Genomic DNA, 18,672 nt, shown 5'->3' with positions numbered 1-18,672 from the left:
TCCACTGGACGTTATTGGCTTATGAGCTATGATAAAATGGTCAACAGTACATCTTAGACAACGTTTCTGTGGCATATACATTTAGGAGGTAATATATGTAAATTTGATAGATTATAGATTCGTTGGTGACCTGGAAGTTAAATAAACCTGCTTCCGGGTAAAAGTCTCACTGAAGCGGCTGGTTTAAAATCCTAATGTCGCTAGTCTGGTAGCTCTCCTTGCCTCCCTTATTAATCTACAATGAACCAGTCATCAGACACTGACATTGATGCCAAAGTGGAAGAACTGAAGAAGAAGTATCTGGAAAAGACACAGCTGGTATTAACTTGCTATTTAAGTTGTTGACACGCATTTGGGTTGTGTTGATGGTTAACGTTAGCCAGTTAGCTTGCTCGCTATTTGGCTAAGTTACAAAAGTTGATCTAATGAAAGTAATTAACTAAAAGCCTGCAAAGTTAGTCCCTATTTAGTTATTTAGCAGATCTGTTATACTAGAGAGGGAGATTGGTGACTCAATGTCTGTTCACATATGCTCTGTTAGACTACCACAAGCACCGAAAACAAATCAACACAAGAAGCCGAAAAGGTTACGAGCAAGGGTGAGTTGATGGCAACATTGAAAAGCAACACACTTCTTGTTCTTGACCTGGTCAACGTGGTGTGAGGTCTTCATGTATGTAACCTGTTTGCTAACATTAGTAGTTGATGTTCCTCACCAATTGTACGGAAGTGTCTAAAGTGTTGTCGAAATCTGTAACTTTACCTTAAAGCGTGGACGTCTCCAACCAGTCGTTGCTACTACCGCGAGATCAAATCCCACAATACAAACTTGCAAGAGCTCTACAAAGCTGTCAGAAGTTTCCCCCTGCGGTCAGTTTGTAATTAAACATAGCTTATGTTGAGCCTGCCACATGTTTTGAGCAATATAACATATGCCCCTCCGTTCTCAGGCTCGACAGTAACCACGTCTGGGATGAGAGTGATTGTGACTTGAACATTGAATACACTGACTCGGTTTTAGAGCCCAATGTCCACTGTACGGAGACGGGTATGCAGTTCCTTCAGCGATTACTGTATAAATAAATACATTTGGTTTATATAACAAGATAGGCGGTGTACTCACTCTGAAAAACAATTGTCATGTTTCTTTTCAGATGTGACCCTACCCTCCAACTTGAGCCACTTGTCAAGTCCTTCTGAGACACAGCATGTGGGGGAGAGACTTAAAGATCCGCACTCCCCACACAGTCCCTCCTCTTCATCGGGTCTGGGACATGTCTATCAGGAACTATTGGAGATCTATGAAAAGTTGCAAGTAAAGTACACCACTTGGCATGCATGCAAGCATTAAATAGTCAATCTATGCACACACTTTTTCCAGCTCTCGGCTGCTGACACAGTGACTTAGACTTAGACTTAGAAAACTTTAATGTCCCCGAGAGGCAATTTGTTTTACGGTACAGACACTGACATATCTACAAACAGACATTGAACCAGACATTTCCAGCACTATATATCTAACACATAAACATACACATAACATACACGCGTCAATAAATATAATACAGTGAATAGAGCATATTGCACTTCCCTACCAAGCCTAATGTCATAAATAAATCTGCAGCATTTATCTAATAATATGCATGTCAGTACAGTAAGAAGGAGTATGTTGCACTTCCCTAGAAGGCCTGAAAACATACATAGGTAAGAACTACTGCACAGTGCTACAAATATTTATCTAAATCAACAGCACTATTTGTGCAATACATCATACGCACATCAGTAATAAAATACAGTAAAGAGTATATTGCACTACCCTAGAAGCCTATGTGTCATAAATAAATCTAATATTGTTCTAGTCGTACTTCTCCCTAGTGGCTGAACACAACTATTGTTTAGAGAAAGAACTGAGCTGTATGTGTGTTTGTTCAGGTGGAGCGCCTCAATCAGCAGCAATGGGCTGCCAAGCTTCTGAAACAAGAGCAGAAACTGAAGCAGAGGGAGAGCCTGCTGCTGCAACATCAACAGACCCTGCACAAGGTGTGTGGGGTAAAGATGGAGGTGCATGAGCGCGTCCGGGCACTACAGCAGGTAGGGATCCTAAGGGCCGTGCTTCATGGGCACACTCACATGGGGCAATACTTTAGAAAGGCTCTGACAGTGAAGTGCTCTGAATTGAAAGGCTCATATCAGAAACTATGTTCTGGATATCACCGTTTCTAAATGGTCTTTTCCAGTTACCTCCTGTGTGCTGTGTCTTTCATTTGACATTAATTCATTATTAATTGGCATTAATCATTTGTCATTAGGTCCCTGTAATGTCTCACATACCTTTTTAAGTGATGCATTCTGTGAGCATATGTATTTGTGTGTAAATACATATATGACTAGACTTAAATTATCAAATATTAGCAATTCTGTGGTGTTATAATATCTGTAGAATTGACTTTGGAGGAGTCTGTCTTTTCTGCTCTCTTATTCAAATATGATGAGTAGACCCTTGGTTGAAGAGCTGTGGTGACTGACTGATGATGCTAAGCAGGAATGAATATGAGGCTAGGCTAGGTGTTTGGATGAATATTTGATCTTTTATGTCCCACACAGCAAATGGCAGATGACAGACCACTATTTGTGGTTCTCATTTCTTAAAACTAGGTCACATAGACAGCCAGAAGAAATATGGACTTAAATATGTGGTCCTTTTTTAGTGCCGTTTAATACAATACAATTCTGTTTACACGCTATGGTTGTACCAATTCTTGCTTAATTGAAATGCATTTCCATACTTACCTCTCCTCTTTTCTGCTTGTTGTCATTCATTTACCATTACTGATTTTCCTTAGCAACATCAAATTGAACTTGACCACTTAAACTCTGCTCTCAAAGAAAAGACGAAAGATAATAAGCGGATCAGATCAAGCTTTGACACAATCAAAGAGTTAAATGATTCCATGAAAAAGCAGGTAACATTCAGAGTTCAGTCCCTTTGTGACACTTGTTTTATTGTCAAGATTCTGTACCTGTACTTTTGATACATTTTAATTGTAGTATATTTTTGTGCACACCAACGCCTTTTTTCGGTCATGTTTTGCCTGCTGTTACATACCAGTGTATATGTGCAGCTAATAGATCATGGTGAACAGAGAAAGAAGTTAGAGGACCAGGTCAAGAAAGTACACGCGCGTCTAGAGAACCTTCAGGTGAGTGATACGTGTGTGTGTGTGTGTGTGTGTGTGTGTGTGTGTGTGTGTGTGTGTGTGTGTGTGTGTGTGCGCGCGTGCGCGTGTGTGTAGGCAAGCAGACAAAAACAAACAAACAGAGCGAGATCCTTTTGTTTTCCAACAGAGAAAGTATGACTACGCAGTGGCACATAAAGGACGGGACAATATTGGTCCTAAATGTGAAGTGAAGCCCTCCAAGCCTGATAAGGCTGTACCTCCTGTGAGAACTGCAAAGGTAAACTGCTCTTTCCGCCGACCCACGGCCATCCCTTCTTTACTGACTCGGGAACGCTGGATTTGGGATTATTGCAGTAGATTTCCAAAGCAATCCTATATTCTCCCTCCATAACAATCATGTTATTTGATTAGAAGTAATTAGCGTGAAACCCAATAGGAGGCCAGGACCACTGAGTCCATGTGAGGATCATTATTGTAATCAGCAGTGTTTTCTCTAATTATGATCTATTGCATCCGTCAGTCCAATTGTTTTCCTTCTGAGGAACACCGCACACCATTAAGCCAGAGAAAAGCATAAGAGGCATGGCAAGAAACCGCATGTTGAAAATATCTACTAATTAACTGACCACCAACTAATGAACTGACCACCAATGACTCAACACTTCTGAGCTCTTCCGAATTGCACTTCCTGCAGATCCCAGGGTGCAGCACCTCTGGGAAGCTTCTGGCCCTCCTTCTGGACTGGGTTTTGGACAGCCAGCTGCTCCAGACTGCCGGGAGAGACAAGAGCAGTCCTTTCCCGTCGCATACGCCTCCCTCGGCCACCCTCTCCCTCCACGAGAGGTGTGCAAAGGTTTGTCTTGTGGATTCCATTCCCCCCACACAGGGCTGCCAGCATTTTCTTTACCTGATCCAGTGAGTGCAGATGCTCTTCATGTCGTGGCATGCTTGCAGTTATAGATGGCCTTTGTTTTCAGCCTGGGGGCAGTATAACATTAGCTTTATCCTGCCCATCCATATGCATGGAGCAGTGTTTCTGGAGGTGATGGTGGGTTCTCTTGGTTTCCATGGTCTGGTTAAGCATTCAGGCATTCTTGTAGCTCTCAATTTATTCTCTCTCTCAACAGGCTTTGCCAGTCCTGACCGAACAACTTCAACAGGCTACTGAGGTCAACTCACCCTTCCATCTACCGCTACTTCAAGTCAGCTACTGGTGCTTGAGGCAGCTGGACCTGAGCTCCCAGGTGTGGTCACTGTGTTGAGACCAAGTGTCTTAAAGTCTTAAGAAGCCTTCTGGTGATGGTTTAGGTTTAAGTTCAGATAAATCTGTAAAGCCATTTGCTGTGCACTTAAAAAAAGGACAAAACGGACATCCACAGTATAAGACACACATTTATTGCAATTTTTCCCTGTCTTATTTTCCCAGCAGACCCCCTTAACATCTACCTTGCGGAGACTAGGAGAGGAAATGACTAAAGGCTCTCTAGACTCTGGTGTTCCCAGCAAGAGCAGGCCCTGTCCTCTGTTCAGGAGCCCATGCCTCCACACTAGGTTCCTGGCAATGCTGATCATCCTCAAAACCATCACTCAGGGTAGGAAGAATGATTGATTCTAAATGCATGCCTGTGCACCATGTAAAGGCTGTATGGAATACATAAGATGTAGACACCCTTGCTGTGTCCTGGTGGAACCTTACTGAATGCCTTCCAGATTGTCTTGAAATGTAACTTATCAGTGTGGGAAAATATTCATTCATTTATTTATTTATTCATTCATTCATTCATTCATTCATTTGTTCATTCTTGCTTGCATTGAAGCCCCTTTTAGAACAGGATGAAAACCAATGCAGAATGTTGCAGACAGACGTTGTATTGGTGTAAATTATCCAGTCAACATCTCAAAATGGTCTTCCCTCTTTCTAATCAGGATGAGGCCATAATTCAGTATTTGTATCCATGTGATGACTATGCATTGCATTACTCACATTGCATTACACGAACATGGCACACCTGGGCAGATACAAATGAACACTGTGTAATGGAACCATCCAACTGTAATCTTGTTGTGAATTCTGTACTTTGAGAAGGATTTTGTTAAAAGATATTGGAGGTTGCAAGTAGTCTCAACTTTTCTTATGAGATTCTTGAGAGTCCGAACGCTGTTTTTTGGAATGGTTATGAAAAGGAAACAGTAAACGTGAGAGTTCCTTTCTTGTCCTTCAGGACCAGATGTATTATGCAGGAATCTACAGCAGATGGCAATGTTGTGATTTTTCAGTCATTTCAAGAGAACATTACAGCTTGGAGTCTGGGAGCTCTGGATTGCCCAAACCTTTGTCAGCTTTCAGCTTCATATTTATTTTTTCTGTAATATCAGAACATTCCTGTCTACAATGGAAAACCCTTCTGCAATTGTCTCCATAGCTGATGTTTGATCCCCAAAACTTTTGATCTGCGGTCCAGCCCTGCCACCCAACTTCATAATGTCCTAACTGATTTCACTTGGCATTCTGGATCACCCATAGAGATGGGCAAAAAAAACGTTTGTGGAGAATTGAGAAATTCTTCCCTTTAGTCTTCTAAATGGTACTTAATAGTTACCGTTTTAGTCAGAGACAGAGCAATTTCACAATTCAGAACAGCCTCATGAACAGTTGTCATCAATAAAAAAAGTTGCATAGGCATTAGGACATTGCCTTCTTTCATTGTTTTCTTTTTTAATCAAGAAAAATCACTTCCTCAAATCATGAGCAGAATCTTATTGTGCTGGCAGGGTTGGGTGAGTCACTGGCCATCTAGGGGCTCAGAGACGTCTCCGGCCCATGTGGGAAGCATCAGGACGCAGATTTCAGACTCGTCTTTTCCCCCTCCATCGTTACACCAGTTTCATTTCCAGTGTTTTCATCCCCATTTCTCCCATCCTTCTACTGTAGTGTGCTTGGAGCGTGGCAGAACTACATGCACGCTAAGCGGCTCTCTCAGGGCATGTTGGAATCATATTAAGGGATTTTAATTCATCCCTTTTGTTTTGTGGAGGAAAAATGAAACCAAATTGATTTAAAATGCTCTGGTAAGCCATATCTGCAGGTGAGGTTTTTTAGGATGGTGTGCGCTTCACTAGCTCCATCATGTGAAGGGTTCAGGTTCATGTTCAGGTTCAGGGTCTAGCCCACTGGCTCAAAGGTAGGAAGTGTCTGCCAGCTTTCGCACACCCTCTCTGGCATTTAGTAGCCCTGGTGAGCAGGAAACCACTTGTCATATAAAGTGTGCTGTTCTTTCTCTCACACACACACACACACACACACACACACGCTCAGTCTATGGATGTCTGCACACTGCTTGACCCAATGGCTTATTGCCAAACCTCTCACTTTCTCTCTCTCTCTCTTTCTCTCTCTCTCTCTCTTTCTCTCTCTCTCTCTCTCTCTCTCTCTCTCTCTCTCTCTCTCTCTCTGTCCCCCACACATGAACCTGTGTGTTGGTCTGTGGCGTGTCAGTGAACACTCTGGCGCAGGCTCTGGAGGCTCTGCTGGTGGAGCTGAAGGTGGAGGAGGGCCAGGCTCTGTTCCTGCAGTACCAGGCCCTACCTGTGGTGGCAGCACTCCTCAGGGGGGGCAACGCCGGCCTGCTGACCCCTGCTGTGGACGTCCTCATGCTGATGTGTGCAGAGTCCTGTAAGTCCCTGCAAATGCACCAACACAAACCATAGTGCACACATCCACACTCTCGCGAAAGGTGTGTGGAACAGTTAAATAAGCATAGATGTAAAAGCCCTTCACACACACACACACACACACACACACACACAGTTTGGCTCCTCCATTGAGTATTAAACATTTTGAAGGCAGCTGTTTAGTAATTGGCAGTGAGTGCTCAGAGCACCAAGAATAACACATTTGTCCCCCACGGTTTTGATTAGATGTTAAGTGGGGAACTAATGAATAGGCATTCACCCAGGGCTCTGTAGCGCCCGTCCTGGTTGTGTATGTTTACGTTCGAGTCTGTGCCTCGGTTTGTGTGTAACCACCGAGTGGGATGGCATCCACTTACACACTCATTCACTCCCAGTTATTCCTCCACATTCAGACACATCTCCTTTCAATTCTTTGCCCTTGTTTATATATTTACTTCATACTTAAACACTGTGTGTGACCAGAAAAGACTGCAAAGAATATAAAAAAAGGCTAAACAATTGGAGGGTAATGAACATAAAAAAAGCTCCCCCAAACTCCTCGGCCATGCGTCATATGTCCTTTAGCACGTCTTCCACGTCACAGTAAATGTCCAGTAATCCCCTCGTCTCTTTCCATTGCAGTCTTGTTTAGGAGTGTTAATAGGTTTGTGTACTCCACATAGTAATCACCCACACAGCGACAGGCACCAGTATTTATACTGCAGATTGGACTTTATTGGTCTAGATCTGTTTGGATGCAGAGTTGTTTGGATAAGCAGTCATTTGTGGCTGACGGCATTGGATGCATCTGAGTGAAGGGTTGAGCCGAGGGGGGGGTACCACCCATCTGCCATGCTGGGGAGTCATCATGTGCTGCTCTCTGCTCACATTCATGTCAGGGGATCCCATTTCTCCAGCCACAGTGCTTTTCTCCAAGCTTCTAAACCCTCAAGAGAGAGAGACACAGACCCATAGTAATGGACCCGGTGCCCACACATAAGAGATCTGCAGGGCACTCTCTCATGAAGCTATGATTAAAAGAGATGAAAGGGTCTCAGAGAATGCGCTGCACAGAAGTGCGTCTCGACCCAGACACACACACACACACACACACACAGAAGTGTGTCTCGACCCAGCGTCTCCAACATGCTTGCTGCCTCCCAACGGAGCGTAAATTCACCAAAGATTTGGAGAGGAAACCACATTCAGCCACAGAAAAAAGCCCTAGACCGGTCTGGCCCCCGCTAATTTAATTTTTCAGGATCTTTTTTGATTCTTGTTTATTTGCCCTGCTCTGTTCCCTTCTGAAAAGAGAAGATAAAAGTTCTCCGCTCTCTGCACTCTATCAGACATCTTAGTCATGTCCGGTTGGTGTCAGTCAGATTGAGGAGGGGGGGGAGGCGGAGGAGGAAAAAGCGTTCCATTCCTGAGGTGCAGCTTGTAACCATTGGGGCTTTTAAACACTGGCAGTAGCGCACTTAATGGTCATTAAAAGCTGCTAATTAGCGCAGCGGGCAGCACACCGCCGCTGGCCACTGACGCTGTGCAGAGCCAGGAGACACGGAGACTCACTCGCACTCAGGGGAGAGCAGGAGGCTCAGACACCTACCGCTGATTTATGGATGAGGGGGAGTGAGCGGGAGACCAGGCTGGCCAATTAAAGGGCTTTGTGGAAGGAGTGATTAGGGGTCTCCGGGGAGGAAAGGGGAGCTGAAGCGGAGCGGGGGGTGACTGGAGGGAGTTCACACCTGAAGGTCACTCCGGCGGGGTGGGGTGGGCCGCGGCGGGGCTGTCGGACGCGGGTCCTGCACAACGTCTGGTGTCTGCAGCGCCGGGGTGCGCCCCTCAGTGACTCTCACGCTGCACCTTAATCCGCTCCATGTGTCTCACCTCGGCACCGGGGGCCCAACGAGAGGAGCCATTCTAAAAGAACGGGGGCCCTTAAATCAACACGGACAAAGTGCATTCAGCAACGGATGGACAGCTTTTGAAGTTCACAGACCCCCCCCCCTCCCACCCCCCTTAGAAAAAGGTTACCTGTGAAGATGTGAGGGAAACAGATGTGTGAGGATCCTGGGGCCACATGCGTGTCTTGAGGGGAGCACATGTTCAGAGAACAGGTTTACACTTCGGCCTCCAGACCACAGCACCGGAGATTGCAGGGAGCGGAGGCTGCGGTGTGTCACCGGCGTCTGTGCGGCTGTAGGCGGTGATGAGAGAGCGAGCCTCACAGGGCCCCACTGATGGAGCATTACAGGAGCTGTCCTGGAGCCGTTTCTCGCTTGCATGCACGATTAAGCTCAAATGTATTGAATTTACAGTAATTGGTCTCTGCTTCCATACACGCTTGGCGCATTCCGTCGTTTGGGTTGGCGGTTGGGGGAAATCAGGTTGCTCACGAATCTTGAGTCCTGTGGGTACTGTGGCGTTATCTTGACTTTGGACTTGGACTCTCAGTGATTAAGTTTAGAAAGACTTGGCTTCCTGTCAGTAGGGCTCTCCGTCTGTGACAGAATACAAATGAGAAGTCATACTTTCATCCTATGTTTATTTTTGTCCTCTGGACTGATCTGATAAACATGAAAGCTGCCGGTCTAAAAAGCGGTGTGTTTGTATCATAAGAAAGTTTAGTGAATATACGAGCCAGTCATTTACTGGATGTCTGCCGAGGTCTACTACCTCACATCCACAAGTCTTTGGAGACTAAATTGTTCCACCACATTTGGTATCGGTATTGATAACTACTGAAGTTAATTATATGGAATACATGTTTACAGTACTATAATTGCTGCATAGGTAATTGACACTAACCTTTCTTTATTTGAGGCACAGTTTAGTGGTCATATTTAATTTCCGTACTCACATACTAAAGCTGTCATCTTCTTTTTATTACTTCTGTGAAAGACAATGGTACTGAACAACCATACAAGTACAAGTTAAGTGTCGGCTCAACAACATTCATTTTGTACATCATATTATTGTGACATGTGCTACAGCATTCATAGGCAAGAATTTACATAATATACAGCAGCAGGAAGGAAAATGAAATGGCAAATTATATCAAAAGTTAATCAATAATCACAACCCTTCTTAAACAGATTACATTTTGTCCATCTTCCGATATACAAGTCATTTCTCAAACACAAAAGAAAGGTTAGTCTCTCCATCTTATGGATCTCTTTTATAATATCTAACCAATAATCCACAGTAGGTAAGTCGGTCTGTAACCATTTACGTGTGATTGCTTTCTTTGCTGCTCTTCATCTCATGGATCTCTTTAATAATATCTTACCAATTATCCACAGTAGGTAACCATTTACGTGTGATTGCTTTCTATGCTGCTTGAGTGAATATTTTCAACAGGTATCTATCATTTCTAGTACGTTCTTCTGGCATATCGCCCAAATAAAGTGATAGACATGATCTTGGAATTTGCAAATCTAAAATTTGTTGTATAGTTTCCCAAACACTCTCCCAGAAAATGTCGTATAAAACTGTCATCTTCATGGATACAACTTCTTGCAAAAAATATTAATTTCTCAGCTATTGGGAATAAGTCTAACATTTTCTCTCACATACAGTAGGGAAAGTTCCCTCTACTGTAAACAAAATGTTACCACAACTAGAACCATCATTTTATGTATTTATTTACAAGGACAACACACATTAATTAACGTTTCTGTAAATGTGCCAGCTTTTTCAACTGCTGTGCTTTGGCGAAAACACCAACACTAGAGTAGGTTATGTAAGATTAGACTCAATTTTGTTTCCATGGTGTAGCACACGGGTACAAAGCCAAGGAAATGCCATTAGAATGTAACCAGGAGTGCAAAAATATAGTATTATTTACACATAAGTTCAGGGAAAAGAGCATTGTACATATTATCAATGCTCTAAATTCCTACAGAGATGGACAGTGTAGAGTTACAAAATACATACATATATTTTATAATATTTTAACTGATATACTTGACAGAGAAGTGGACAGAGTTAGAGATTAGAGAGTTCAAATGTAGAATTGTATGAACAGTATGAACAGCATATATGGTATATGGCAAGTATGTAGAGTATAAACAACACATGTACAATGGGTTATATCTACAGTTTCATCATCTAAACCGTGTAAGTGCTTCAGTCTGTCCAAAATAACTTGTTCGTTAAAGTACTGTGAACAGTGTAGTAGTGAATGCAATGATTCTATTAGAGGTGTGGTGTGGAGCTTAGCAGGGTCACAGCCTAAGGGCAGAAGCACTTCCTGAGCCTGCTGGTGCAGAAGCGGAGGCTCCTGTAACACCTGTTGTAAGGGTGGAGAGTGAAAAGTCCATGCTTAGGGTTAGGAGTTATCTTTGATGTTTCTCATCCTGCCCAGGTAGCGCATGCGTTGAATGTTGTTGATGGTGTGTAACTGGGTGCTGCTGGTGATACATTGGTCGGCTCTCAAGGAACTCGGAGCTAGAAACACGCTCTCTATTACAGCTCACAGCCTTGTGGTACGCTTCTGTTCTGGGTGATGGGGGAGGGAAATAGTCTGTCTAACTTAAAGGTGCAGTGTGTAGTTTTTAGTGACATCTAGGGATGAGGTTGTTGAATTACAGACAGCTGAATACCCTTCCCTTTACAAGAGTATGCGAGTACCTAGGGTGGCTGTCAAATGCCATAAAAAATCAAAGCCAGTGTTTTTTGGTTTGTCCGTTCTGGGCTACTGTAGAAACGTGGTGACGCAAAATGGTGGACTCAGATGCAAAGGGCTCACTCAGTTCACAAAAACACAACTATTAGTAATTTTAGCTAATCATACGCTAATGAAAACATCTTCTTAATGAAAACATGCCTCTTAAAACTACACCCTCTAAGCTAATCATACACTAATGAAAACATAATTACGAATGCTATATTCCATTTCTACTAATAAATGCCTCTAAAAACTACACACTTTACCTTTAACAGACTGGAGGCTGTAAGTAAGAAAGGCCAGTTGCAGAGGGACGTGCTGATACCCACTTGGCTAATCATAGAGACCAGCTTGAAGGGGATCAGAGTGTTAAATGCTGAACTGAAGTCAATGAACAGCATTCTGTCGTACTAATTATGACTGTCCAGGTGGGTTAGGGGAGAGTGGAGTGCTGTGGAGGATGGCGTCCTCTGTAAACCTGTTGAGGCGATAGGCAAACTGGTGTGTGTTCAATGTAGCAGGCACAGGGTTTCAAGTGTGAGCACTTTGTGATGACGGGGGTGAGTGGGAGAGAATGTCAGTCATTAAGGGCTGTAGCAGTGGAGTGCTTCGGCATGGCGCGATGGTGGTGCTCATGAAACCAGTGGGGAAACCTGCCAGGGACACCCATCATGGCCAGCTGTCCTCTGTGCATTCACCTTTCTCAGGGTGGAGCAAACATCTGAGGTGGAGAGTGTTGGAGGCGTGGAGAGGCTGCTGATGGGGGGGTAGATCTCCTTTGAGGATGACCACCTTATTTCCTTGTTCTGAGTGAACGTGGCAGTTGTTGAGTTTATTTCTCTGGTCTGAGTGAACGTAGCAGTAGTTGAGTTTATTTCCCTGGTCGAGTGAACATAGCAGTAGTCTCTATTCATCCAAGTCTTCTGATTTTGGGAAAGGATTTATTTTTTGGTGTGTTGTCGCTCTGACCACACACCTGTTAATGGGATCCAGTACCACAACAGGTATGACAGTGATATCAGAGTAATACTAAAATGAGCAAATTACTATGCAGATTAAAAATGGAAGCGGTACAGTGTCTTATTTCAGTTGGTAGGGTGTTCCATAATTGTGAAGCTCTTGCAGAAAGGTATGATTGGCTGACGGAGCTGGACCTGAGGGATTACACAGACTTCCAGTACCAGTCAAAAGATTGGACACACCTTTAATTTTTTGGAGAGGTGTTTTCTTTACTTTTATTATTTTCTACATTGTAGATTAATACTGAAAACATTTAAGCTATGAAAGAACACATATGGAATGATGTACTAAACAAAAAAAAGTGTTATCTACCATTTAGAAAATAATAAAAGAAAAGAAAAAACTTCTCAAAAAATTAGAAGGTGTGTCCAAACTGGTACTGTATATTGTCCCAGCATATTGCAGTGGTGGTAATATTTTGGTGACTGACACCATGAGGGCCTGCTTGTACTGAGAGAGAACAGGCTTCGGTGTTGTGCCATTTGCTTGGGTCCAGCTTTTCATACATGAGGTTCCACTGGAAATCCAGTAAGATCACGTTTCATTTACAAAATGTGGTGTCTGAATCAAGGCAGAAGTTACTTTCGGTCAGTCAGTAGTTTTTCCCTACCTAAGGGAAGATTTTCTGGTTGCTAATTATCAGTGACATCTGTCAAGTCTGGAAAGCTTGTGGACAGCTGTTGAAGTATTCTATAATGGCACATTAATGTTTCCCTGGAATTTAAATCTTTTAAGGGTAATTCACGTGGACTTTGAAAGGTTTTGAATAAAAGTGAAGGTGGATGACATTCCTTCAGCAATAAATAATTAAGCAAACTACTGTCTTGCACTACATTTTGCATACACAAATGATGTGGCTCACATGAAAGTAGTTTTTTGTTTCTTTTTGCAGAATTTTACATAGGAATGCAACATGTATGTATTCCCTTGCCACATTGAATCATATATTCAATTGACCTAAATGAAGGAGTTTGCCATTCGTTGGTCTTAAAGTGTACTTGAGGTTGTATTGTTAACTCAAAGCACAGATGCAACTTTAAAAGCACAAGGGAAGGATAGCGTTTCATCAGCGTGTATCTTGTTACTCAGTATCAGACAATTTTGTAGTTTTACGTTCCCTATTTCTCTGCTACAAAACAAAGAAACAAACGCATTCAGACACGTTAGTAGCTCACCACCTCCCTCTTGCTCCGCTCAGGGTTACATTTACATTTAGTCCTTTAACAGACGCTTTTATCCAAGCGCCTTAAAATGTATACACATTTTACATTAACACTTATGGCACACTGCACATCAGGAGTCATTAGGGGTTCAGTGTCTTTCCCAAGGATGCTTTGACAGGGAATCGAACTAGCAACCTTCTGATTACTAAACTAAACTGATTACTAAACGCCTTCTCTACCTCATGTACCACTGTCAGGGATGCAGACTCACTTCCTGGAGGCCTGCAGCACTGAGGACTTCTTCCGCACGGCATCGCTGCTGCTGCGTAACCCTCGGCTGGAGCTGCCCCTGCTGGAGAAGGTGGCTATGCTGCTCCAGAGGCTCTCTGCCATCAGGTCAGCTCAGATCTGCTCTCCCACACACACACTCACACACACACACACACACACACAGATACACACACACACACACACACACACACAGATACACACACACACACACACACACACACACACACACACACACACAGGTCTGATCTGCTCTCCCACACACACACACACACACACACACACACACACACACACACACACACACACACACACAGGTCTGATCTGCTCTCCCACACACACACACACACACACACACACACACACACACACACACACACACAGGTCAGCTCTGCTCTGCTCTCCCACACACACACACACACACACACACACAGGTCAGCTCTGCTCTGCTCTCCCACACACACACACACACACACACACACACACACACACACACACACACACACACACAGGTCAGCTCTGCTCTGCTCTCCCACACACACACACACACACACACAGCCCAGCCTCCTGGTCCGCACGGAACACAGGCCTCGCAAACCACTAGCAAAATGGCACACTACATTCATTATGCAGCTAATGCCTTCCTTAAACTGCCAATTACGCCGATGCCAAATTGATTTACTGTTGTCTTAGGAGGTTTCCTAGAGGAAACTCGCTGATCTATTAGCTGTGCTTCCCTTCAGAGCCTTTGTTAGCCATTATTAGCAAAGATCACAGCGGAGTATTTTGGATCTGCAATGACTAAAACGGGAGAGAGAGAGAGAAAAAAAGCTGTTTGTTTCCTGTGTGTCCATCTGGTGGGTTGTTATTATGCTGCGGCGCTGTCTTCTGTTTCATCCCCGGGAGGATAAACCAAAAGTCACGCGCCAGTGGACCATAGTGCATGCGATCAGCGCAGAGGAATGCAACCAATTGTTTTTCATTTGTTTATTTATTTTCTCTTTTTTTTAAGTGGTATGTAATTGTGGACTTGTGAAAGAGTACGGAGTAAATAAAAGCTTTGGGGGCTCATTCTGACAGGAAGAACAAGAGGCTGTTTGAGGCGTTCACACTGCACCTCCTGCTGCAGGAGACGCACAGGACCGTCGACCCGACACACACCTTCCTCAGCATCAACCTCAGCTCCATCCTCTTCAACCTGGGCATGCTGACACGGCCCTAGGGACACTGCTTCCCTTCCCCAGCGCGCCGCACTCGAATCCTGGACGAATACTTTCCTGTCAGTCCCATGGCTCAGTCTTTCCATTATGAAGAAATTGTGGTTTAAATATGATATTAAGTTATGTACGTTAATAAAACTTTTTTTACAATTTTAACTGGATGTATTTTAAGCACTCCGCAGCATAGTTGCCGCTCTTGCTATTTGCTGTAGGTCCTGTGGCCTTGGAGAATCACAATCATGTGTGTGTGTGTGTGTGTGTTTTGTATTTGTTTTTCATAGGCCCTGTGTTAATTAAAGGCTTCAAGAGAAACTCGCTTCTCTTTCCCCGTCAGGTTTATATTTCCATAAATCTGGAATGTTTAGACACAGACCGAAACAGTGCCAAACATCACAGGCAACAGATTTATTTTCACTTCCAAATGTTAAAACTTAACCCAGTTCAAACTATTTTGGTTTTCATTTATTTATGTTTGGGACTTAAAAATGAGATGCAGACAATTGCCCTATCTGTGCTGGAATCTCCTATTTACTGGAAAGCCACATCTGTCACTGCAGGTCCTTGGCGTTCAGTGCACTTCACTCTGTGCTTGGAACCATCTAAGGGAATCTTGGGGAAGAAAGCGCAGCCGTTTGTAGTGTGCATACTTGACCAAAGCATACTGAAGTCAGGACAGAAGATGGATTACTGCTCGTGTTCATCTTTCACTACCTTCACAGCTTTTGCCAGTGCAGCGAGCTGCTCATTTAACAAAATGATGAATGCTTGAGGAGGTTTAAAAGATTACAGGTGTTGATCGCTTCACTTTTGTTGAATAATTCTCACTATAGCGTATCTCTCCCACACACACACTCGCACACACTCGCACACACACAGATGTGGTCCTACCAGATGGAGTGGAGTTCCATACCTCGGCCACGTGCACCTACTCTAAGTCAGATTGTTAGCCTGTAGGCCCGTTTCACAGTGAAGCCCATCTCTGCATGGTTGATGCAGAGAGCAGAAATAACAAATCCTTTGTTAGGCTGTGTAGTCAGCGCTTTACCTGCACATTGGCATTCATTTCAAAATCCTTCTGTTGATGGAAGAGATGCCGCATTAACACCATGAGCAAGATGCCTTGCTTGACTGAAACCGATTGACAGGTCACGTTTGAGAAATAGGTTTCAGTAGTTTAATGAGTTTTTAGTAATGAAGTCCTATTTTCAGTGAGCTTTCATTTTTATTTTTGAACTTGCCATGTTGAAGAGATTGTAATGAGGTATCAGTCAGGTCGTGATGTGAAGTGTTTAACGGCGTGCAAAAAGATTTCTTCTGCTGTGAGACTGGTGCCAGGCCTCGACAGCTCTTCCATAGCACAAGACACGTTCCCTAAAGCAGACCGCGCAGAATTAATGAAAATATTTGAGTTTGAATGTGTCCTGTTTTACTTGAGGAGTGAAAAAAAACGAATTTTCCACACACTGGTTTTGATGGGTCTTGCCTGAGGAACAGCTTGTCCTTGCTGTTTTTTTTAGTGCAGTTACTTGCAGTACCTTCCATTTATTTAGAGTGGAGCGAAAATCAACTTCAGCTTATGCAGCATTCACCTCACATATCTGCAGTGCTCTGTGCATAAGACTCCTCGGTGGTGTAGTCCAGGGTATACGCAGTTATACAAATTATACCCACTTATTTTTCAGTCAGCATTGCATATAGGCCTACCCACTTCTCAAAACAGGGCGTTTATCCTGTGCTCTATGGGCTGCTCTAGGGACCACTACGCCACTGCATAAGCCTCCTATGTGCCCAGGCTGTAAGTGCTGCGCGTTGGAGAAGTGCAAGCCTGCAGATGAGGGTTGGACCCCTCCTCTCCACCACTCACTCGCCTCAACTCTCTGCATTTCATCTGGAGGCAGTGCAAGCATCATTCATCATGGCACAGCCATTTATTTTAATATGCACACCCCAAGGTCCCAAGTGCCTGTGAATTTTCCAGTAAACTGTCAGCAGTTGATTTATTTATTTTCATTACTCGACGTACTTTTTAAGGTTCGAAAATGTATATCTGTTCTGTTTCATACACATGTATAAAGTGAAAGGCATCAGAAACTGGCTGTGGTTTTAGTCAGTTTATGTTTGGGTATGTTCAGTTGACCTTAATCTGAGTGGAAACAATTTAACATCCCCCCGGTTCTATTTTTTCTGCCTAGCGGTCATTAAACTTTTATTTACATTTCAAGGGGACTTTGGGGAAGTGGTTATGCTTAGCCAGACATAAAATAAATGAAGCAATCATTTCACATTTTCGAGACCGCTAAATACATATGTCTATTTCGCTTATGTTCATAAGTCTTTCAGGGTGCATAATGCAAAAAAAAAAAAATACTGCACACACGCAAAACAAAACATAAATAATGCCTTTTTTTTCTCTCTCTCGTGGGCTGTATTTGACTTGAAGACAAAATCAGGAGTGACAGGAAATGTGTTCAAAAGCCTATTCATGTTCCATTTTACAGTATCCCCTGACCACTATGTTGTGCTAATGTGTATCATGTAGCATGCGGTAGCTAGGTGAACCCTTAGTCACGGCCTTTCATCTCAATACCCTCTGGCCTTCTGATAAGATGATAGACCAGACCGACTCACTGACTGCACACTATGGCACCTGTGCTATCAATGTGTAATTGGTAAGTTGATACTTGTTATTTCATGGCAAATTCAATTCTATCACTAACAAGCTTCCCTAGCCATTGAATTTATTCATTGCTTAAATGATACGCCATACCTTGGCTGAGGAAATGTAAACTGTTTCCCATATTTGTCTGAATGTGATTGATGACATCCCCAGCAGGAGGCTTGTTTGAGCACGCTGCCGTACTTTAGCTTTTATATTTTCACATCATTTTCATTCACTCTTCAGCAACACAACAGATCGCAGTTTCACCCTAAACAGTTTTCTGCATATTAAATAGTTAACGCCGAAATAAATGCTGTTTTGTGCTTAAGTGTGCATTGTGAAGAGAGAATAATTAAAAGCTGTCAAAACAGTATGTCAGATGTTGCATTTCTCCAAGCAGTATTGAGGCCAAGGCAGCAAATGACAAGCCTCGACAAGCTTTGTTTAGGATGCAAGTTATGACAATTTCAGGAATACAGATGAGTTTTCCCGGCTCCATCAGTTGTTGTCCACACACCCCATGGTAGGCTCCAGTTCCATGTGATGGACTCTGTGTCTAAAGGGCATCTCAGAGCAACTGCACTGCTGCCATCTTTACACACACACACACACACACACTCACACACACACACACACACCAACACACACCCACAAACAGAGACACACACACACACACACACACACACACACACACACACACACACACACACACACACACACCCCACACACACACACACACACACACACACTCACACTCACACTCACACTCACACTCACACTCACACTCACACACACACAC

At 43.5% G+C, this 18,672-nt stretch overlaps 1 protein-coding gene across 1 annotated transcript; it reads left to right on the top strand.

The window, feature by feature from the left end:
• Positions 1–240: 240 nt before the first annotated feature.
• On the top strand, positions 241–15,253 carry ccdc138 (coiled-coil domain containing 138; the record flags this gene model as incomplete). Its single annotated transcript, XM_080839941.1, has 15 exons — positions 241–318; positions 542–599; positions 771–870; positions 951–1,048; positions 1,155–1,315; positions 1,933–2,091; positions 2,844–2,963; positions 3,123–3,200; positions 3,346–3,456; positions 3,874–4,032; positions 4,307–4,423; positions 4,606–4,771; positions 6,676–6,852; positions 13,964–14,102; positions 15,075–15,253. 15 exons carry the CDS (start codon positions 241–243, stop codon positions 15,214–15,216), a joined length of 1,863 nt encoding a protein of 620 aa, XP_080696067.1. The 3' UTR covers positions 15,217–15,253.
• Between the last annotated feature and the right edge of the window lie 3,419 nt (positions 15,254–18,672).

The sequence above is a fragment of the Sprattus sprattus genome (genome assembly GCF_963457725.1).
Source record: "Sprattus sprattus genome assembly, chromosome: 5".
Classification (NCBI taxonomy): domain Eukaryota; kingdom Metazoa; phylum Chordata; class Actinopteri; order Clupeiformes; family Clupeidae; genus Sprattus; species Sprattus sprattus.
This window is presented reverse-complemented; position numbering and strand designations above follow the sequence as displayed.